Below are 24,590 nucleotides of genomic sequence, written 5' to 3' on the forward strand. Positions count from 1 at the left end.
TCCTACATTGTAGAATCATTACACCATCGATTCTCTATCTACTGAAATTGCATTGTAGTATATAGTTTCTATATATTACGTTTCTCTGTACGTGTATTTCCATAACATGAGTCCCTGATAATGGGACATACTGTACTTCTTACGTCATAGTTTCCGTGAAAATGAAGACCAATGGAAAGGGGTCTTGTTCAAGACGCCTTTTCTCAGCCAATAGAAATGACCAATAAACATTACTCTAAAGTGGGAAGGGCAGGCACTTGCGGTTGTGTTTGTATCGGAGCTGTGAGATTAAACTGGGCGGCGTGGTCTCGGTCCGAAGACCCACGTTGTGGTACAAGATTTACACCAAACCTACCTGCACATTTCTCAATAACATTTTAGGCACTCTGTCTGTACGAAAAGGATGGGAGGCAACAGCAGCAGCCACGTCTCGTATGAAGACGACCACGTTACTTTTGTGAAGGGCATTAGGGTGAGTGAGCAACGAGGGACAAAGTTTATGTAACCCAAAAACATGCAATAATGTTATGCGCCCTTAGTCATTAGTTACAGAAAACCGTATTATTTCAGTAGTTTCAGTTATGTTGTTTTTGTCGAATGTCGGTAGTATGCCAAAATACTGAAACGTACCAAATTCGTGAAAAGCATCGATGCATAGGCTTCTTCCAACAGCCTCATCAGCACGTTTACTTTCCAAGTAAATCAAAATCTATGTATTTTCATAAGCGGGCAAACAGCCAGTTTTTACACGTTGCACAACCATTTGATTTGAAAACAATATGCTACTACGCCCCCCAAATTACCCAGGCCTTTTCTAATTTGGGGAAAAGTCCGTCCCCGCCCTCCATCCTCTCTCCTCAGTGAGTCGGGAGTGTAGTGTTTGCTGATAATACTGCAGTAATTTTGCAATGTAACTTCAGTTACAATTTGAATTTGGACTGTATTTGTCACATGCACAGAATACAACAGGCGAAGACATTACCGTGAAATGCTTACTTAGGAGCCCTTAATCAACAATGCCGAGTGTTTTTTTTTTTAAGTAAGAAAAATGTGCTAAATAAACTAGAGAAAATAGTAACACAATAAAATAACAATAACGAGGTTATATACCGAGTTAATGTGCAGTGGTACTGGTTAGTCAAGGTAATTATGGTAATATGTAGGTAGGGGTAAAGTGACTAAGCATAGAGAATAGCAGCAGCATATGTGAAGGAATGTGTGTGTGTGTGTGTGTGTGGTTAGAGTCCAGTGAGTTGACATCAAGTCTGTTGCAAGAGAGTCGGTGCAAAAAATTATAATAAAATAAGGGGGGCAATGCAAATAGTCTGGGTTACTATTTGCTTAACTATTCAGCAATCTTATGGCTTGGGGGTAGAAGCTGTTAAGGAGCCTTTTAGTCCCAGACTTGGCGCTCCGGTACCGCTTGCCGTGCGGTAGCAGAGAAAACAGTCTATGACTTGGGTGGCTGGAGTTTTTGAACATTTTTAGGGCCTTCCTCTGACACCGCCTGGAAGCTTGTCCCCAGTGATGTACTGGGCCGTACTCACTACCATCTGTATCGCCTTGTGGTCAGATGCCAAGCAGTTGCCATACCAAGCGGTGATGCAACCAGTCAGCATGCTCTCGATGGTCTTTTATCCAGGTGGGAAAGGGCAGTGTGGAGTGCAATAGAGATTGCGTAATCTGCGGATCTGTTGGGGCGGTATGCGAATTGAAGTGGGTCCAAGGTTTCTGGGAGGATGGTGTTGATGTGAGCCATGATCAGCCTTTCAAAGCATTTCATGGCTACAGATGTGAGTGCTATGGTGGTGGGAGTCATTTAGGCAGGATACTTTAGCGTTATTGGGCACAGGTACTATGGTGGTCTGCTTGAAACATGTAGGTACAGACTGGGTCAGGGAGAGGTTGAAAATGTCAGTGCAACCAGCTGGCATGTGTCCAGCGCATACTGGTGATCTGTCTGGCCCTGCGGCCTTGTGAAAATTAACCTGTTTAAAGGCCTTACGCACATTGGCTACAGCGAGCGTGATCAAGTACAATTGTCTGGAACAGCTGGTGCTCTCATGCTTTGTTCAGTTTTGCTTGCCACGAAGCGCGCATAGAAGGCATTTAGCTCGTCTGGTAGGCTCACAGCGGCGTTTCCCTTTGTAATCTGTGATAGTTTGCAAGCTCTAACCTTTAGCTTAGCGCAAATGTCTCCTGGAATCCATGGCTTCTGGTTGGGATATGTATGTACGGTCACCTTGGGGATGACTTCGTCGATGCACTTATAATGAAGCCGGTGACTGTGTTAAACTCCTCAATGCCATCGGATGAATCCCGGAACATATTCCAGTCTGTGCTAGTGAAACAGTCCTGTAGCTTAGAATCTGCTTCATCAGAACGCTTCCTTATTGAGCTGGGACTTTGAGTTTTTGCTTGTAAGCAGCTATCAGGAGGATAGAGTTATGTTCAGATTTACCAAATGGAGGGTGAAGGAGAGCTTTGTATGTGTCTCTGTGTGTGAAGTAAGGGAAGACCCCCATGAAATGGACAAAAATGAATGGGAACATATTGGCACCGCACGAATCATACACACAATGGACAATACCACCCAATTTGGTCCACATTCATCCAAATCATATTGCAAATTTCATATGGCAAATGCCAAGTGTCACACCCCAAAAATCCTATAGATGGCGAGCGTGCTCCATCGTGGATTTTCATATTGCAAATGTAACACAAGTCAACACCCAAGAGTCAAATTTTGAAAACATTTTCGAAAACTTATCACCCCCTTAAGTGCTTTCTGGATCGTTTTTCGAAATTCTTTCGAATTTTTTTACTTCTTTTTTGTTAGTATTTTTTTACATTTATACTGCTCAAAAAAATAAAGTGAACACTTAAACAACACATCCTAGATCTGAATGAAAGAAATAATCTTATTAAATACTTTTTTCTTTACATAGTTGAATGTGCTGACAACAAAATCACACAAAAATAATCAATGGAAATCCAATTTAGCAACCCATGGAGGTCTGGATTTGGAGTCACACTCAAAATTAAAGTGGAAAACCACACTACAGGCTGATCCAACTTTGATGTAATGTCCTTAAAACAAGTCAAAATCAGGCTCAGTAGTGTGTGTGGCCTCCACGTGCCTGTATGACCTCCCTACAATGCCTGGGCATGCTCCTGATGAGGTGGCGGATGGTCTCCTGAGGGATCTCCTCCCAGACCTGGACTAAAGCACCCGCCAACTCCTGGACAGTCTGTGGTGCAACGTGGCGTTGGTGGATGGAGCGAGACATGATGTCCCAGATGTGCTCAATTGGATTCAGGTCTGGGGAACGGGCGGGCCGGTCCATAGCATCAATGCCTTCCTCTTGCAGGAACTGCTGACACACTCAAGCCACATGAGGTCTAGCATTGTCTTGCATTAGGAGGAACCCAGGGCCAACCGCACCAGCATATGGTCTCACAAGGGGTCTGAGGATCTCATCTCGGTACCTAATGGCAGTCAGGCTACCTCTGGCGAGCACATGGAGGGCTGTGCGGCCCCCCAAAGAAATGCCACCCCACACCATGACTGACCCACCGCCAAACCGGTCATGCTGGAGGATGTTGCAGGCAGCAGAACGTTCTCCACGGAATCTCCAGACTCTGTCACGTCTGTCACATGTGTCACATGTGCTCATTGTGAACCTGCTTTCATCTGTGAAGAGCACAGGGCGCCAGTGGTGAATTTGCCAATCTTGGTGTTCTCTGGCAAATGCCAAACGTCCTGCACGGTGTTGGGCTGTAAGCACTGTGGACGTCGGGCCCTCATACCACCCTCATGGAGTCTGTTTCTGACCGTTTGAGCAGACACATGCACATTTGTGGCCTGCTGGCGGTCATTTTGCAGGGCTCTGGCAGTGCTCCTCCTGCTCCTCCTTGCACAAAGGCGGAGGTAGTGGTCCTGCTGCTGGGTTGTTGCCCTCCTACGGCCTCCTCCACGTCTCCTGATGTACTGGCCTGTCTCCTGGTAGCGCCTCCATGCTCTGGACACTACGCTGACAGACACAGCAAACCTTCTTGCTACAGCTCGCATTGATGTGCCATCTTGGATGAGCTGCACTACCTGAGCCACTTGTGTGGGTTGTAGACTCCGTCTCATGCTACCACTAGAGTGAAAGCACTGCCAGCATTCAAAAGTGACCAAAACATCAGCCAGGAAGCATAGGAACTGAGTAGTGGTTTGTGGTCCCCACCTGCAGAACCACTCCTTTATTGGGGGTGTCTTGCTAATTGCCTATAATTTCCACCTGTTGTCTATTCCATTTGCACAACAGCATGTGAAATGTATTGTCAATCAGTGTTGCTTCCTAAGTGGACAGTTTGATTTCACAGAGGTGTGATTGACTTGGAGTTACATTGTGTTGTTTAAGTGTTCCCTTTATTTTTTTGAGCAGTGTATTTAAAAAAAAATAATTGTCAATTACACATGTATAAGAACTGTATGAACATACTTTTGACATATTTTATTGACATACATTTTTTTGCTTGTACATGTTGCAAATGGACAAAACATATGCCTTATGATTTCATAGGAAGTCAAAAGTGACAATTTTTCTTTTTTTCCCCAAATGCCATAAGAAATGTCCAAATGAAATTTCCAATTATTTTTTTGTCAATTATACATGTATGAAAGTATTGAATGTGCCAAATCAGGATGTTTGTCCATTTGCCATGTACGATCATAGGAAGTCGGTTTCCAAACCCAAAAGTCAGTGAACCATGTCCAAATGGCATTTATACTGCCCAAATGATATATGTTAAGCCATGAATCAACCTAGATGGTCTATTTGTCATGTATGATGAGGGAGAAGTGGGACTCCGTTAAAAAAACAACAATGTTTTGAAAAACGTCCAAAATGACCATTACCGTCACGAATTTGACATGCTCAAAAATACTGCAGAAATGCAAAATTGACTGGCCCGATGAACTCGAGATGGCCGGGCAGTGCTAGTGGTTCCTCTCTATTGCTCGACGGTGACATGAGAGAAGTGGGACTCCATCAGTCAATTAGACATCATTCTGACACCAAACTGATACCATCTGACACCAAACCCACTTTTTCCAACTCGTTTAGAAGCCAACTATCACATATCAGAGCAGGCCCATAATTCACAGCGCCTTCAGATTAAACCATAATAAAAATGTAAAACATGTTCTAGCTGCGGGTCCAGCTCTGACATTATGTGTAGGCCTATGTGAGGCGACCCCAAATCCCGAGTTTCGGCTCGATAGATCATTCGGTGCCCGAGCAATGACCTTAATTGGTGCTGAAAATCCACTTTTTTCCGGGCGTTGCTACGGGGTCCTTGAATGAGCTATCGGACAAACCTTGGGGTCCGTCTCTATGGGCCGAGGTGGTTTCAATGCACCTAGTCTTGCGACTCTGGGACATTTGTAAATGTCGTCATTTTCGTGATGTCAAAATGAATTGAACATATTGCAAATGTACGAGGCTGTTTCTTGGTCTGAGAACCGTCTAGAGCCACTTAACTCACCATGCAATATCGACTTGAGCTCTAGAACAGGTTTCTAAAGTTTCAGAGCTCTAGGTCTGACGGTTCTTTGATCGTTCGAATGAAGGTAACTATTGCAGGCACTGTATGTCTCTAAGCCCCACACTGTGTCACTATGTCCTAGCTGTGTGTGTGTGTGTGTGTGTGTGTGTGTGTGTGTGTGTATTATCGCTTTTTTACGAGAAAAATGGCATAAAAATTGATTTTAAACAGCGGTTGACATGCTTCGTAGTACGGTAATGAAATATTTAGAAATCTTTTGTCACATTATGCGCCATGCGCACGACCCTTATTTACCATTGGGATAGTGTCTAGAACGCACGAACAAAACGTCGCTGATGGAACATAACTATGGATTATTTTGGACCAAACCTACATTTGTTATTGAAGTAGAAGTCCTGGGAGTGCATTCTGACGAAGAACAGGAAAGGTAATCAAACTTTTCTAATAGTAAATCTGATTTTGGTGAAGGCTAAACTGGGTGGGTGTCTAAATAGCTAGCCCTGTGATGCCGGGCTATCTACTGAGAATATTGTAAAATGTGCTTTCACCGAAAAGCTATTTTAAAATCGGACATATCGAGTGCATAGAGGAGTTCTGTATCTATAATTCTTAAAATAATTATGTTTTTTGTGAACGTTTATCGTGAGGAATTTAGTAAATTCACCGGAGGTTTGCGGGGGGTATGCTAGTTCTGAACGTCACATGCTAATGTAAAAAGCTGGTTTTTGATATAAATATGAACTTGATTGAACAAAACATGCATGCATTGTATAACATAATGTCCTAGGGTTGTCATCTGATGAAGATCATCAAAGGTTAGTGCTGCATTTAGCTGTCTTCTGGGTTTTTGTGACATTATATGCTAGCTTGAAAAATGGGTGTCTGATTATTTCTGGCTGGTTACTCTGCTGACATAATCTAATGTTTTGCTTTCGCTGTAAAGCCTTTTTGAAAATGGACAGTGTGGTTAGATTAACGAGAGTCTTGTCTTTAAATAGCTGTAAAATAGTCATATGTTTGAAAAATGGAAGTTTTGGGATTTTAGAGGAATTTGTATTTCGCGCCACACCCATCATTGGATATTGGAGCAGGTGTTCCGCTAGCGGAACATCTAGATGTAAGAGTTAAGGTAAACAGACAAAAGAAAATAAAGCATGGGGTCGACTCGGGCACACGCCTAAGCCCATTGTCCTCTGATCGGCCACTTGTCAAAAGCGATAATGTGTTTCAGCCTGGGGCTGCCTCGATATCATTCAGCTTTTTCCCGGGCTCTGAGAGCCTATGGGAGCCGTAGGAAGTGTCACGTTACAGCAAAGATCCTCAGTCTTCAATAAACAGAGGCAAGAAGAAGAACAACAACTTGTCAGACAGGCCACTTCCTGCATGGAATCTTCTCAGGTTTTTGCCTGCCATATGAGTTCTGTTATACTCACAGACACCATTCAAACAGTTTTAGAAACTTGAGGGTGTTTTCTATCCAAAGCCAATAATTATATGCATATTCTAGTTACTGGGCAGGAGTAGTAACCAGATTAAATCGGGTACGTTTTTTATCCGGCCGTGTAAATACTGCCCCCTAGCCTTAACAGGTTAATGCCACATGGTCAAGGTTAGGCTTGCACAGATCGGGAGGACCTCAGGAACATTCCTGAGGTCGAATTGTGCTTCTAACCCTAACGGTTCCGCCGCTGTCACCCAAAAGCACTTGAAATTTAGGGCCAGGCTTCATTTTGGGCCTACTTTTTCTCACGGTCGCTGCGCTTAGACCGAGCAAGCTACGGTCAAGCGGGGCATCTCGTTGAACTCGGCACAGCCTAGAGATAATGGTAATGCCATTGCAGGCTCTGTGTGTCTTTAAGCACCGCACTCTGTCACTCCGTGTGTGTGTGTGTGTGTGTGTGTGTGTGTGTGTGAGAGAGCTTTTCTTGGAAATCTGATGGGATAAATGACTGATTTACAGTTCATGAGGGTTGCCTAATCACACATATGAAGTTGTGGAAAGATCTGACCTTTTGAACCCTTCGAAACAGCCCCTATGACACCATTTTAAGGCACTTCTGGTTGACACAGGAAGCTGAAAGTGAACACATATCCTCCTTGGGTTAGGCTCTTATAGAATATTGAGTTTTAAGTCTTTACGTTAAGAACTGACTTATTTACAGAAGGTTGAACGAGTGTGTGTTATTTCAGAAAATCACAGAAATCTCACAGAGCTCCGACACCCGCCTTAACGGATTCATCTGAACATGCTGCAACTGGATCTAACTTTTTTTGGGGAAAAACTTCTTTTTTTTATATCACCAATTGTACATTGTCCGATTTCTCTTAACTTCCTTATGACCGGCGGGACGAATTCGTCCCACCTACGTAACAGCCAGTTGAATCCTGTGGCGCGATTTTCAAATACCTTTGAAATGCTATTACTTCAATTTCTCAAACATATGACTATTTTACAGCTATTTAAAGACAAGACTCTCGTTAATCTAACCACACTGTCCATTTTCAAAAAGGCTTTACAACGAAAGCAAAACATTAGATTATGTCAGCAGAGTACCCAGCCAGAAATAATCAGACACCCATTTTTCAAGCTAGAATATAATGTCACAAAAACCCAGAAGACAGCTAAATGCAGCACTAACCTTTGATGATCTTCATCAGATGACACACCTAGGACATTGTTATACAATACATGCATGTTTTGTTCAATCAAGTTCATATTTATATCAAAAAACAGCTTTTTACATTAGCATGTGACGTTCAGAACTAGCATACCCCCCGCAAACTTCCGATGAATTTACTAACAATTTACTAAATTACTCACGATAAACGTTCACAAAAAGCATAACAATTATTTTAAGAATTATAGATACATTACTCCTCTATGCACTCGATATGTCCGATTTTTAAAATAGCTTTTCGGTGAAAGCACATTTTGCAATATTCTAAGTAGATAGCCCGGCATCACAGGGCTAGCTATTTAGACACCCACCAAGTTTAGCCTTTACCAAAGTCAGATTTTCTATTAGAAAAGTTTGATTACCTTTCCTGTTCTTCGTCAGAATGCACTCCCAGGACTTCTACTACAATAACAAATGTAGGTTTGGTCCAAAATAATCCATAGTTATGTTCCAACAGCGACGTTTTGTTTGTGCGTTCTAGACACGATCCCAATGGTAAATAACTGTCGCGCGCACGGCGCATTTCGTGACAAAAGATTTCTAAATATTTCATTACCGTACTTCGAAGCATGTCAACCGCTGTTTAAAATCAATTTTTATGCCATTTTTCTCGTAAAAAAAGCGATAATATTCCGACCGGGAATCTGCAATTAGGTAAACAGCCGAAAGAAAATCTATCACTGGGTCGACTCGGACACGAGCGTAAGCACTTTGTCCTCTGATGGGCCACTTGGCAAAGGCGATAATGTGTTTCAGCCAGAGGCTGCCTCGTCATCGTTCAGGTTTTTCCCGGGCTCTGAGAGCCTATTGGAGCCGTAGGAAGTGTCACGTTACAGCTAAGATCCTGACTCTTTAATAAACAGAAGCAAGAACAACAACACCTTGTCAGACAGGCCACTTCCTGCATGAAACCTTCTCAGGTTTTTGCCTGCCAAATGAGTTCTGTTATACTCACAGACACCATTCAAACAGTTTTAGAAACTTTAGGGTGTTTTCTATCCAAAGCCAATAATTATATGCATATTCTAGTTACTGGGCAGGAGTAGTAACCAGATTAAATCGGGTACTTTTTTTATCCGGCCGTGTCAATACTGCCCCCTAGCCCTAACAAGTTAAATGACGATAGATAAATGTCTGGTTCTTTTTTTCCTGACACCGTCGGCTCATGTACTTTGATGTGAAGCGGTCAAATTAGCGCTCTATTTAATTTTTTTACCTTTTAATCCCAGAAAAATGGCCTTAACTCAAAAAGCGTTGAGGCCTCGTCTCCATCTTGTTCGGGGCCAACTGCCCATTATGCCAAACCAATGCTCACCAAGTTTCGTCTTCGAAGTATTTTCCGTTTAGGAGAAAAGGCCACGTTGTGATTGGTGATGTTTGTTACATTTGCAATATGATTCCATTCGCCCTCTTGTGGTATAATCCGGGACAGGTGAAAAATGACAAAAATTTGAACATTTTATAAAACAAAACCGAATGTCCGAGAGACTCCGTTCGATGACTCCCGGAAGATCCGGCCCCGGTGCACGGCCCGACGCCGTCCGCGAATTTTACAAACGTTCGCGGACGTCTAGTAAGGGACCGTACATTTGCAATATGAACTTTCTCATCAACCATACAGCAAATGCCGAAATGTTCCCTTCATGTATGTAAAGATGATCTGAGTTGTTTTTTTTTATATATATTTTTTTTTCTCCTCTAGCTGCACATGTGACATACTGGTAGAAATGAGGTAAAACGGATTTCAGTTTTCCTTCATTAACCTCTCTGGTCAACAGCCCGTGGAATCGCGTGGCGCGAAATACAAATACCTAAAAAATGCTATAACTTCAATTTCTCAAACGTATGACTATTTTACACCATTTTAAAGACAAGACTCTCGTTAATCTAACCACATTGACCGATTTCAAAAAGGCTTTACAGCGAAAGCAAAACATTAGATTATGTCATGAGAGTACCCTGCCAAAAATAATAATCACAGCCATTTTCAAAGCAAGCATATATGTCACAAAAACCAAAACCACAGCTAAATGCAGCACTAACCTTTGATCTTCATCAGATGACACTCTTAGGACATTATGTTATACAATACATGCATGTTTTGTTCAATCAAGTTCATATTTATATCAAAAACCAGCTTTTTACATTAGCATGTGATGTTCAGAACTAGCATACCCACCGCAAACTTCCGGTGAATTTACTAAATTACTCATCATAAACGTTGACAAAATACATAACAATTATTTTAAGAATTATAGATACAGAACTCCTTTATGCAATCGCGGTGTCAGATTTTAAAATAGCTTTTCGGTGAAAGCACATTTTGCAATATTCTGAGTACATAGCTCGGCCATTACGGCTAGCTAATTTGACACCCACCAAGTTTGGGGCTCACTAAACTCAGAATTACTATTAGAAAAATTGGATTACCTTTGCTGTTCTTCGTCAGAATGCACTCCCAGGACTTCTACTTCAACAACAAATGTTGTTTTGGTTAAAAATAATCCATAGTTATATCCAAATACCTCCGTTTTGTTCGTGCGTTCAGGTCACTATCCGAAGGGTAACGCGCAAGCGCATTTCGTGACAAAAAAATAAAAAATATTCCATTTACCTGTTAGGGTATAGGGGGCAGTATTTTCACGGCTGGATAAAAAAATGTACCCGATTTAATCTGGTTACTAATCCTACCCAGTAACTACAATATGCATATACTTATTATATATGGATAGAAAACACCCTAAAGTTTCAAAAACTGTTTGAATGGTGTCTGTGAGTATAACAGAACTCATTTGGCAGGCAAAACCCTGAGACAGATTCTGACAGGAAGTGGATACCTGATGTGTTGAATTGACTTTAAGCTTATACCACTGAAAAACAAAGGGAAGGAGGAATATTTTGGCACTTCCTATTGCTTCCACAAGATGTCCCCAGCCTTTACAAAGTGTTTTGAGTCTTCTACAGTGAGATCTGACTGAAGAAGAGCGTTGGAACGGCGATGGCCCATTAGACACCTGGCGTGCGATTTGATGGTGGGTACTCTCATTCCGAAACGTTTTAAAAGAGAACCCAATGGTCCGCCTTGAATTTTATTCATGTTCTGGTTAAAAAAGGCCCTAATGATTTATGCGATACAACGTTTGACATGTTTGAACGAACGAAAATATATTTTTTCCGTTCTTGAAGTGAAGTGAAGTCCGGCTGGCTTAGATCATGTGCTACAACACGGAGGTTTTTGGACATAAATTATGAGCTTTTTTGAACAAAACTACATTCGTTATGGACCTGGGATTCTTTGGAAGTGACATCTGATGAAGAGAATCAAAGGTAATGGGTTATTTACATAGTATTTTTTCGATTTTAGATCTCTCCAACATGGCGGTTAGTCTGTATCGCAATGCGTATTTTTCTGGGCGCAGTGCTCAGATTATTGCAAAGTGTGATTTCCCAGTAAGGTTAATTTTAAATCTGGCAAGTCCATTGCGTTCAAGAGATGTAAATCTATAATTCTTTGAATGACAATATAATATTTTACCAATGTTTTCTAATATTAATTAATTATTTTGTTGTGATGACTTGACTGCCGGTATTGGAGGGAAACGATTTCCTGAACATCAACGCCATAGTAAAACACTGTTTTTAGATATAAATATGAACTTGATAGAACTAAAAATGCATGCATTGTCTAACATAATGTCCTAGGAGTGTCATCTGATGGAGATTGTAAAAGGTTAGTGCATAATTTTAGCTGATTTTATGGTTTTGGTGACGCCTGTCTTTGAATTGACAATACACTACACACAGCTATTGTCAATGTACTCTCCTAACATAACCTAACTTTATGCTTTCGCCGTAAAACCTTTTTGAAATCGGAAAACGTGGTTAGATTAAGGAGATGTTTATCTTTCAAAGGGTGCCAGATAGTTGAAAAACTTGAATTTTGACATTTATTTGGTTTCAAATTTGCCGCTCTTGAAATACACCTGCTGTTGATAGGGTGCGCCACGGGTGGCACGCTAACGTCCCACATAGCCCCAAGAAGTTAACGTACTTAGAAGCATGTCAAACGCTGTTTAAAATCAATTTTTATGCTATTTTTCTCGTATAATAGCGATGCTGTATTTTCGATAGAGATGCTACAGAAGGACAACAAATTGTCAGACAGGGCACTTCCTGTATGGAATCTTCTCAGGTTTTGGCCTGCCATATGAGTTCTGTTATACTCACAGACATCATTCAAACAGCTTTAGAAACTTTGGAGTGTTTTCTATCCAAATCTACTAATTATATGCATATTCTAGTTTCTGGGCAGGAGTAGTAACCAGATTAAATCGGGTACGTTTTTTTATCCGGCCGTGAAAATACTGCCCCCTATCCCAAACAGGTTAACAGCTTGTGACAGACAACCTGTGACCACTGTGAAACTGATAACAGGAAAGAGGTCTCCACACCCAGGGAGGGGAGAAACCATTAGGCTTGCAGTAGATTATGTATGTATGTATGTATGTATGTATGTGTTGGAAGAAGACTTGTAAATAAGCATTGACAGTGTTAAAGAAGAGGAGGGGCATTTATAAGGGGTATGACATATGGTATGACCAAATGTGAGGTATAAAAGGCTATGTGCTTGTATGATTGGGAGAGCTCTCTGAATAAAAAAACTAACCTTTTGCAGACTTCTGGGACTTTGTCAAATTCTTCTATTAACCGGGGCCTTACAACCCCTGGGGAATTGGTCAAAGTATATCGTGAGTTTTGAGTTAATATCATTGGAACTAGAAATTCTCGTGACAATGGCCCACAAAGGTCTCCGCCACAGCACAACCCAAGGGGGGCGCCAACCCAGACAGGAAGACCACGTCAGTGACTCAACCCACTCAAGTGACGCACCGCTCCTAGGGACGGCATGGAAGAGCACCAGTAAGCCAGTGACTCAGCCCCTGTAATAGGTTTAGAGGCAGAGAATCCCAGTGGAGAGAGGGGAACCGGCCAGGCAGAGACAGCAAGGGCGGTTCGTTGCTCTAGTGCCTTTCCGTTCACCTTCACACTCCTGGGCCAGACTACACTCAATCATAGGACCTACTGAAGAGATAAGTCTTCAGTAAAGACTTAAAGGTTGAGACTGAGTCTGCGTCTCTCACATGGGTAGGCAGACCATTCCATAAAAATTGAGCTCTTTAGGAGAAAGCCCTGCTTCCAGCTGTTTGCTTAGAAATTCTAGGGACAATTAGGAGGCCCGCGTCTTGTGACCGTAGCGTATGTGTAGGTATGTACGGCAGGACCAAATCGGAAAGATAGGTAGGAGCAAGCCCATGTAATGCTTTGTAGGTTAGCAGTTAAACCTTGAAATCAGCCCTTGCCTTAACAGGAAGCCAGTGTAGGGAGGCTAGCACTGGAGTAATATGATAAAAATGTTGGTTCTAGTCAGGATTCTAGCAGCCGTATTTAGCACTAACTGAAGTGTATTTAGTCCTTTATCCGGGTAGCCGGAAAGTAGAGCATTGCCGTAGTCTAACCTAAAAGTGGCAAAAGCATGGATACATTTTTCTGCATCATTTTTGCACAGATTTTTGCAATGTTACATAGATGGGGAAAAAAAGCTGTCCTTGAAACAGTCTTGATATGTTCGTCAAAAGAGATCAGGGTCCAGAGTAATGCCGAGGTCCTTCACAGTTTTATTTGAGACGACTGTACAACCATCCAGATTAATTGTCAGATTCAACAGAAGATCTCTTTTGTTTGTTGGGACCTAGAACAATCATCTTGTGGAACAACGTATCCTTCTATCTGCTGAATGTCTTGCACAACTAGCTACCTTTTTGTTTTTTATCACTTTATACATTTTATTTTGGAAATCTATCCTGTAAAGATAATTTGCCTGAGGACGCGCAATTGGAGGAGTTTCATACAAGCGTATTTTCGTCCGCTTTCCCTCTCCTTGCCGCCTCTCCTCGATTGACCTTTTGACCTTTCTCTCAAAAGGAGTCTAGAGAGAATGGAGGATCGAGGACCCAAGAGTTGAGCAAATCTAATAGAGAAAGTTCCCAGTCTTTTCCGGGGTGTAAGCTTATGCACGTCTTTGCAGGAGCTGGGGGGTGCTACACCAATCTAAGCTATCTGTGTTAGGTGATTTACATGGCACACAAATCTAATTGTATTATCTTTAGTACAGTCTAGTGCTGTGTTTCTAGAAAAATGTTATGCCTGATGATTGTTGACCTTTTGCCTTCTTTCCATGACAGCTGACTGACAAAGTCATCAATCGAATGAGAGAGGAGTGCCAGGCCCAGAAGGTTGTCCATCCTCGCTCACAGCAGAATGGACCTGCTTCCACGCACTCGACAGAACATGTGGTCCCTCTGTCCACACCGGCCCCCACAGTCGATCATTTGGTCCCCCTTCTGGTCCCCCCTTCCCTGTTTATCCCCACAGCCCCTCCACCTGCAGTCCTACCCACACCTCCGTCTCCCCCTGTTCAGCCAGTAAAGCTTACTCCTCCACCTCCTGTCACATTTGTCTCTGCTCCCCCTCCACCTGCGGCCCTACCCACACCTCCCTCTCCACCTAAGGAACCGATAGTCCGAGCTCCAGCTGTTGAACCTATTGTTCCACCTCTAGATACCAAAGTGCTTCCTCAAGGGGCAGAACCCATACTTCCTCTGGTGCCTTTAGAACCTATAGTGCCATCTTTGGCTCCATCTCCACCAATCGAAAAACCAGTACCTGTACTCCTATGTACCCCTACCACTGAGGAACCTGTAGTTCTGCCGACACTGGCTGAACCTATTATCCCACTTGTCCCTATAGAACTCGTAGTACCACCTAAGCCTGTGAAACCTGTGGTTCTAGCTCCTCCAGCTGTGGAACCAATTGTGCTGCCTCCAGTGGTTGAATCTGACCCTTCACCTGTTGAAGCTATTGTCCTGCCACCTGTTGTGGTTGAGGAAGTAGCAACACCTACCCTCGTAGAACCGGTTGTCCTGCCACCTGTTGTGGAATCTGTCACCATTACGACACCACTTGTTGTTGAAGAGGTTGTCCTACCCACACGTCCACCTGTAGAGCCCCTACCTGTCTCTACTCCTCCGCCTGTTGCAGAACCTCCACCTCCCCCAGTCCTAGCACCTATCCCAGAGCCTATTATGGAGGAACTTCCTCCAGCACCATGTCCCTCCATGGAGATGGCCACCCTGTTTACTGCATCGGCTGCTAGCAAACCAGCTGATCTCCCTCCCCCTGTAGAAGAGCCCATAGCTTCCCCTCCTCCTCTCTCTGCCCCAGTAGAACCCACGGTCAGCATTCCACTACTCCCTCTCATTGAGAACGTGGCTGTTCCGGTCGTGGCTCCTGTTGTGACCCCCACTGTGATCTCACTGCAACCTCCATTAGGTGAGTCTGCTTTCTCTCATTCAAGTTGTATTGATTTGTGTTATTGGGTTGTAATCATGTAGTCATGATGTATTCCTTATTGGCTGCAATAATTGCAACAGTGACGTAAATGAAGACAGAGACATGTCATGATGCATAAGTGTGTGCTTTGTTTGACTCCTACACTACATAATTCAATATAGACCTTTCAGACGTCTCAGATGATTTGATAAGTCGAGCATTGTTGTTTTTTTTTTTTTTACACAAACCTCTCGCATGAAACGTGTTCCTTCTTTTCTGGTTTGGTGATAGATGAAGAAGTGCTGAGGAGGCACATCCAAGCTGAGCTAACGAAGGGCCTGGAAGAGGAGATGAAAGTGAAGCGGCAGGAGTTTGAGAAACAGTGAGGAGACCAACATAGATAATAAAGGGTGGTTAAGCTGAGTACTGGACTAAAACACAAGCTCAATGGAATGTCTCATTTGAAAATGCCTTTTTAGTAAAATAGTTAAAATACTTAGTAAAATACACTTTTTCAAAGTGGTCCTAGGAATAGCCTTTTTAGGGACATGGTCAGGTCTGAACTTCTGTGTCTATCTATAGGCTGTATGAGGTAAAGGTCCAGGCCAGAGCCCAGGCCCAGGCTGTAGCCCAGGCCCAGATCCAGGAGGAGGTGAAGAAAATCCTGGATCTGGAGAAGGCAGCGCAGGGAGAGAACCTGATGGAGGCCATCGCGAAGGAACGCATGAACACAGAGGATGAGAGACTCATGGCCCAGCTCTACGTAAGACACCGCACTAGATACAGTGGTGGATGTACAAGCTTGAATATAAGAAATGCCTGAAATGCTAACTAAGTACAGTCAGACTGGTCTGTCAACTTAACCAGAACTACCTAGCCATTTGCCACTAATTGTGTTCACTAAAAGGTATTTGCTCTTCTGTAGTTTGAAATATTTGTATGAGGTTTGTCTGTATACTTTCCGTTTGATCGTGACTAATGTTACAGAGTACTTGGATTTATTTATCTATTGTTTCATTCTGTCTAAAATGCTTGCGAAGGCCTTGCAAGTAAGTGTTTTAGCTGTTTCCATAAAAGGTCTGGCTGATGTTGGTAATATTTTGTGCATGGCTGCTTGTGGCTTGTTTTTTGGCAAGTTGGATTGCTCCTATTCTGTTGGCATGAGCTCTTGGTGTGTTCTCTTAGGGTGAGTCAGGTGATTTGCCCAGGAAAACAGGCAAAGGTACCACTCCTTACCCCCTGCCACCACTAATGAGCTTGGCTGCAGCTGGCCGATACAGCTCACCCAGATCAGTTGACTGCCAGGCTGGCAAGTTAAGTTCAAAACAGAGCTGCTTCCTCAATCCTGACTGCCAGGCTGGCAAGTTGAGTTCAGAGCAGATCCCAAAGGGATGGTTTGTTGTTTGCTTCTGCTATGAAATAGAATAGCATGACGTTGCATCTTGGAGGTCTGCGTTTCCCCTTTGACCTGTAAAGATCCTAGTTCTCACCAATCCGTCTTCATCTTCCTTCCTGTTCTGCTATCTTGTTTCAGTGGATAGAGCTTAAGGTAAGACAAGGGAGTGATCCTACTTCATGCATGCCTTGAAGATTATCTATTTCCTTAAAAACAAAGTTCTATATGATTTTCGTGTTGAATATTTGATTTTCATTGTCATCTCACTCAGGCTGTCATTTAGTAGGAAAGAAGAAATTACTTTATGCTCCGTTATATAAATATATTCTCTCTGTCCTTCTCAGGCCCACAAACTGGAGGAGAAAGAGAATCAGATGAAGAAACAGGATGCACTCTTCAGGGAACAGGTCGCCAAGCTGGAGGAGAAGGTACACGACACACGGACTCTGACATACAAACGTCACACACGGCCACAGCCTCTGTTACTATTCCTGTCATATTGTGTTATTACTGTACACACTGTAGAAAGGTTTGTGGTCATACGCACATCCTTAAAGGTAGGTGCTGGACTAAGGAAGAATACTAGAAAAGAGCAAAGGCCCTCACACTGAATATGCTCCCAATTGCCACTTTTATTGACAATGTTTATATCCAAAAAGGATCTTCTTCAGGTCAAAATTACTGTGCATGCTGCGTTGCAGCATTGCATCTACAGTTGAATTCGGAAGTTTACATACACTTAGGTTGGAGTCATTAAAACTCGTTTTTCAACCACTCCACAAATTTCTTGTTAACAAACTATAGTTTTGGCAAGTCAGTTCGGACATCTACTTTGTGCATGACACAAGTAATTTTTCCAACAATTGTTTACAGACAGATTACTTCACTTATAATTCACTGTATCACAATGGGTCAGAAGTTTACATACACTAAGTTGACTGTGCCTTTAAACAGCTTGGAAAATTCCCGAAAATGATGTCATGGCTTTAGAAGCTTCTGATAGGCTAATTGACATCATTTGAGTCAATTGGAGGTGTACCTGTGGATGTATTTGAAGGCCTACCTTCAAACTCAGTGCCTCTTTGCTTGACATCATGGGAAAATCAAAAGAAATCAGCCAAGACTTCAGAAAAAATATTGTAGACCTCCACAAGTCTTGTTCATCCTTGGGAGCAATTTCCAAACGCCTGAAGGTACCACGTTCATCTGTACAAACAATAGTACGCAAGTATAAACACCATGGCACCATGCAGCCATCATACCGCTCAGGAAGGAGACGCGTTCTGTCTCCTAGAGATGAACGTACTATGGTGCGAACAGTGCAAATCCATCCCAGAACAACAGCAAAGGACCTTGTGAAGATGCTGGAGGAAACAGGTACAAAAGTATCTATATCCACAGTAAAACGAGTCCTATATCAACATAACCCGAAAGGCCGCTCAGCAAGGAAGAAGCCACTGCTCCAAAACCGCCATAAAAAAGCCAGACTACGGTTTGCAACTGCACAAAGATTGTACTTTTTAGAGACATGTCCGATGAAACAAAAATAGAACTGTTTGCCCATAATGACCATTGTTATGTTCGGAGGAAAAAGGGGGATGCTTGCAAGCCAAAGAACACCATCCCAAACGTGAAGCACGGGGGTGGCAGCATCATGTTGTGGGGGTGCTTTGCTGTAGGAGGCACTGGTACACTTCACAAAATAGATGGCATCATGAGGAAGGAAAATTATGTGGTTATATTGAAGCAACATCTCAAGACATCAGTCAGGAAGTTAAAGCCTGGTCGCAAATGGGTCTTCCAAATGGACAATGACCCCAAGCATACTTCCAAAGTTATGGCTTAAGGACAACAAAGTCCAGGTATTGGAGTGGTCATCACAATGCCCTGACCTCAATCCTATAGAGAATTTGTGGGCAAAACTGAAAAAGTGTGTGCAAGAAAGGAGGCCTACGAACCTGACTCAGTTACACCAGCTCTGTCAGGAGGAATGGGCCAAAATTCACCCAACTTATTATGGGAAGCTTGTGGAAGGCTACCTGAAACATTTGACCGAAGTTAAACAATTTAAAGGCAATAGTACCAAATACTAATTGAGTGTATGTAAACTTCTGACCCACTGAGAATGTGATGAAAGAAATGAAAGCTGAAATAAATCATTTTTACTTGGATTAAATGTCAGGAATTGTGAAACTGAGTTTAAATGTATTTGGCTAAGGTGTATGTAAACTTCCAACTTCAACTGTAAATGCTGACACACCACCTTACTTTCCCTACAATGCATGACAGCTCAGTAGGCACAGTCATACCAGTGTCCTACAGCTTGTCCACAGTCCAACAGCTGTTGTTGTTCCCCTCGTTAACAGAGTGCTCAGTTCTTCAAAGTCACCACAGAGAACTTCAAGAAGGGCAGAGAGGATGCTCACAACACCTTCAAGTGAGTATCATTGTTATTGGGGCTGGGATTTGCCATTTGTCATATTTCCCAATATGATTGTATCACTATACTTAGGTGCCGGTTCGATACTTTGATTTTATTGCAATTTGATGTTCCAAACATTGCTATGACTGGCACAATAACCGTGTTACCGATAGTTGTGGATGAAGAAATAAAATGACCGTTATAATAACCGAACGAACAGCTGACTGAAGACGGGATGGTTAGGTGTTCGTGTGGTTGAGTCCGTTTCTACAGGAACATGGACTCTTAACAACGTGATGAAACTGTGTTACCCCTTGCTGAAACGAGCAAGGTGTTGTAGCAAACGATGAATTGAATGCGCTTGGAACCTCCTAACCCTGGCAGTTTGATAGGTAAACTCATGGGTACAATGACTGCCTGGTATTGTGATGCAATCATTTCCATGGTAATGGAGAATGTTATTTCAAATGATGTTAACTGATGTGGTTCATGCAATGGAATGTGTTTTTATTTTATTTTTTATGTCAGTTGAGTTGAATCAACAAATCACAGAAAATATTGATGGGTACACTTCCTGCTTTTATGTCCTTCTTTGTTCCTGTGGATACACTCGCAATGGCCGCCAGTCCACCCATTATGCCATCACTGACTTGAATTCGGACACCCGTTCTATTCATATATATATATATATGCATGCATGCATGCTCATATGTGTGTGTGTGTGTGTATTCAAACTGTTATTACCATGGTAATTTGGTTGGTCAATTACCGTCATCCAAAATTCCATGACCTTCACAGTCCTACATATTGCTCACCGTATGTCTGCTGCAGAGGGACGAGACAGCATGACAAAATTAGCTTTGATCAGTCGTGGAAATAAAAGTGCTGAAAACATGTTGGATTACTATTTAAAAAGAAGATGGGGGAACAAGCTATAGTATGAAAAATACCAGCGTTTTGTCGAGATACAGCCGACTAGCTCTATCTAACACTACCTAACAAAAAATGTAATAAAAATCAATACTTGGAGTCTAGTATCGATTTATAATATCGTCCAAAAATCATATTGCGATATGTAACTATCTGTTTTTGTCCCCCAGTTGCTAGTCATTACACTGGGCCGTAGGTTAAAGGTTTTTATTTCCTTTACTATTTAACCAGGTAGCTTATTGTGAACTCATTCTCTTTGACAAAAACAAACTGTCTTGATTGGTGCAGAATATGGTATATTAGGATGTGTCCATCATCTCTCTCTATTCCCAGGCGTGTTGACGTCAAGCCAGTGTGTGGTGACCTGCAGAGTCAGATCCTGAAGTGCTACAGGGAGAACACTGGACAAACCCTCACCTGCTCTGGCATCGCCAACTTGTACATGCAGTGTGTGGACAACCACAAGGTCTCTCTTTATTTCTCTCTCTGACACACACACACACACACACACACACACACACACACACACACACACACACACACACACACACACACACACACACACACACACACAGACTGAAAGTGAAACATACACACCGCTGTTGTGAGCTGACATTTTAGTCAAGCACCGTTCTTCTTTGTTTTTCAGACTAAGAGCATTGGAGGTTAGAAGAGCCTCATTTTTCACCAATGGCGTTACTGTTTAACCAGAGGGACAGGAGCCGGACGCCATCAGCCATCGAGACACACCAAAACCAGTTGAACTGTTCTGAGACCATGACCACCACAGCTGATGACACTCCTGCTCCACCATCCCTTCCTCCCATCCATGGTATCTGTATTAATCCCCCCCCCCCGAGAGGGTCAGAGGTAGAATGAGGAGACTGACCCAGTACAGGCTAGAGACTGGTACTGATGTCAAAGGATGTGAGGGAGAGCGCACAATAAGGTTCTTGGGTACACAAATGGACGGTGTTACTAGCACTACACTGACAGAAAATGGACATTGTTACCATGACTACACAATGACAGGAAATGGAACCGGAAATGCAACACACGCACTACACTATGACAGAAAATGGACATTGTTACCATGACTACACTATGACAGGAAATGCGAGACATCTCATCCCTGACTGGATATAAAATGCTTTATACATCTCCACCAATGGAAATATTGGGATTACGGTTTTGCCGTTGACTGCAGTATGAAACATAATGGAATGGCCAAGTTGTGAAAGATATTGTGCGTTATTTGTTTGTTGAGTTAATATGCACCTATGCCTTAATGTCATATCAAAACACAAATGTTGCCTATGCAATTTTTTTTTTAAATTTTGTTCTTTATTGTTATAAAATACAAACACATATGGGGGTGGAAACTGACAGTGTGCGTCCCAAATTACATCCTATTCCCTATGAAGTGCACTACTTCATAGTGCACTATGACCAAGTGTGAGGTCTGACCCATAGGGCTCTGGCCAAAAGTAGTGTGTAATTTGGGCCTGACATCACACTTGGTCGCCACAGACCAAACCAAGACAAATTTGGCACTTTTTTCATGGAGGTTGTGAACGGGAATTGTTCTGATCTCAATAAATTGTTGTGAAACCCCCATCAGCCTTCAGATTGGAATTTATATTGGTTCAGCTATAAGAATGTTTATTGGAAATAAAAATGTTGCTTTGTTTGAGTGGCACTGCCCTCCTGTGGACATGGTTAGAATTACGCACTTTTTATTTATTTTTATTCAACCTTTATTTAACTAGGCAAGTCAGTTAAGAACAAATTCTTATTTACAATGATGGCCTTCCCTGGCCAAACGCAGACAACGCTGGGCCAATTGTGCGACACCCTATGGTACTCCCAATCACGGCCGGATGTGATACAGCCCGGATTCGAACCAGGGACTGTAGTGACGCCTCTTGCACTGAAGATGCAGTGCCTTAGACCGCTGCGCCACTCGGGAGAGGATAACAAGTAAACAATTGACCCAAAATGTCACTGTTTTAAAGGGTTGTTGTTTTAACCTAATCACATCCAGTGTAGCCTGCTTGTGTGGAAATGTATCGTCTTCCGATACTTGTCACTGCGTATAGTCTACTGTGCTCGTTTTTTGGCCATTAGATTGCGCACCTTTTTCCGCATACTGCAGCATGCGGAGATCGGGCGACCCGGGTACATAATCAACTGTAGGTCTACCTATCTGTTGCATGTCGGATTTCTAATCTACCACTTCGGAGTTCCTTTAAGTTTCCAAAGAGAGAAGACGCACATTATCGCATGGGTACGATGACAGAATAGATACGGAAAAGCAAAGTGCGCAACGGAGCACAAAAACATCGGTGAAAGCGAGCGCACGAAACGTCCCACCTCCATCCATTCCACTCCGAACTGCATCGGTGCGGTGGACCACACCATCCGCGCTTCATCTGCAGGGCGGGGAGACGGACACCTGCACCGAAGCTTCGCCATTTGCTTGTACATGCAAGTTTGACATTTTTATTTTATCTTAATTTCAATGATTTACTGTATCCCAGTTGGTTTATTTGATGCTGAAGTGTGGTGTTTTATTATGCAGATTCTAAGTAGGCTAGGCTAATATATTTGATTGTAGCTACAATAACAGTGGCCAACGATGTTAATTTGTTTGTTTTTATTAAATAGTCTATAGAAATGTTTTTGTAGACTAGTGTGACTAGAGGAATTGATGCTGCGCAATGTTTTTGTTGCCAAAGGGAGGATGTTTTCGTCACCCGCCACATGTCTGGCACTTGGGCATTGCCCATCGTCCGCATTCCGCATCATGTTGCGCAGATACAAATCCAGTGCTGAACTATTCAGGATAACTAAGGTGAATGTCTTTTTATCTATCAATACAAGTAAGTGAAACCAGTAATTAAAGCGTAAATAACTTGTGAATCCCTCTGCTATTTAATGCACGTAACTCCTCAGTGGAAGACCTGATAAATATATAATCCTCAAACACTGTTTTCTACTCGAGATTTGCAGGAGACTGCCATGATTCTAGGAGCTCCCAAAGTATGGGCTTCTATAGGCTGTATGAAAATTGTTCCTTCAGGTGAACCTGAAGTGTGCTAAATGTGTAGCAGCTTGCTAAGATAAGATCGGGCCATCAGTGGCCTTTAAGGGCTGGTATATAGATGTATTCAATGTCCACCCCGTTTTTTACCGATTTAAAACAAATGTGCTGTGGTACTTGGCTGCACCATGCTCTGTCACCAGGAGAGGGCCATCTTTCTTAGACCTTTTCACACTAATGAGCCGAGCTCTACTGCATTGGCCTGGTTACAACAACTAAAAGACTGAGTCAGTTTGACTCGTTCCTCAGTCAACTCTAGCTCACCTCATCTGCTGCCTTAAAAAGCTGTGAACACACAGGTTATATTTTGCATCCATTAACTGATGCTTTGCCATGCCTCCTACAGAGTGAGAGTCTTGGCAGTTCTCCTGTGCGCCAGACATCAGGGCATGTCTCTGTCTCGTCATTGTGCTTATGGGAGAGTGTCTGACGGTGCATATTTCTGACAGCAAATCTGGGTGTGTTTTTTAGGCTTGTGTGTTTGAGTGGGACTGGTAGTCAATGGCCCATTATAGTACAAGCAGCATGAAGCAGATATGGGAAAAAAAAGAATCACATCCAAACCCATTAACAATTGTAGAATATATTTGAACTGAGTGTTGTGTTGGGGGCCATCACACTGGTGCCATTTGTGTTTACAAGTGTGTGTGTGTGAGATGACAGGAATTAGACAGAGAAGGTGGGTGGTCCAAGTGAGTTGTACCGTAGCCTAGTAGGGGTAATGAGAGCAGGAGGAAGAGGAAGTGGCTACCACACGACATATTTTTGAACACATTTTCAGTCCTTTCTCTTTTAGCATCTCTTGGCAACGAGTTCAGTTGCTGAGGTGTGAAGTTGTCACTCTGCAGGACCAGTCAGTGCATCTCTGACAAGAAGATCAAGTGGTAGTTCATTGTTAGGGATCCAATGCCAGAATATTTCAAGGGGGAACAGTATTGACCACAGTAATAGTTCTGTCTGTCTTAAAGCAAGTGTGCGTGTGCGTGTGTGTGCGTGTGTGCGTGTGCGTGTGCGTGTGCGTGTGTGTGTGTGTGTGTGTGTGTGTGTGTGTGTGTGTGTGTTTAAAAAAACAAAAATTGTCCTCTGCCTCATACGCTCCCACAGCCGCTTATGGGC

General features: G+C 42.8%; 1 protein-coding gene across 2 annotated transcripts; it reads left to right on the plus strand.

Moving 5' to 3' along the window:
* Positions 1 to 251: 251 nt before the first annotated feature.
* On the plus strand, positions 252 to 21,988 carry LOC115197634 (calphotin). Of its 2 annotated transcripts, XM_029759346.1 has the most exons (9): positions 252 to 472; positions 14,477 to 15,623; positions 15,915 to 16,005; positions 16,206 to 16,386; positions 17,158 to 17,172; positions 17,364 to 17,447; positions 19,386 to 19,456; positions 20,705 to 20,837; positions 21,021 to 21,988. In XM_029759346.1, the coding sequence occupies exons 1-9, from the start codon at positions 404 to 406 to the stop codon at positions 21,039 to 21,041; spliced, it is 1,812 nt and encodes a 603-aa protein (XP_029615206.1). In that variant the 5' UTR covers positions 252 to 403; the 3' UTR covers positions 21,042 to 21,988. The 2 variants fall into 2 exon arrangements, with proteins under 2 accessions (XP_029615206.1, XP_029615207.1); XM_029759347.1 differs by lacking the exon at positions 17,158 to 17,172.
* Positions 21,989 to 24,590: the final 2,602 nt, after the last annotated feature.

The sequence above is a fragment of the Salmo trutta genome, chromosome 7 (assembly GCF_901001165.1).
Source record: "Salmo trutta chromosome 7, fSalTru1.1, whole genome shotgun sequence".
NCBI lineage: Eukaryota > Metazoa > Chordata > Actinopteri > Salmoniformes > Salmonidae > Salmo > Salmo trutta.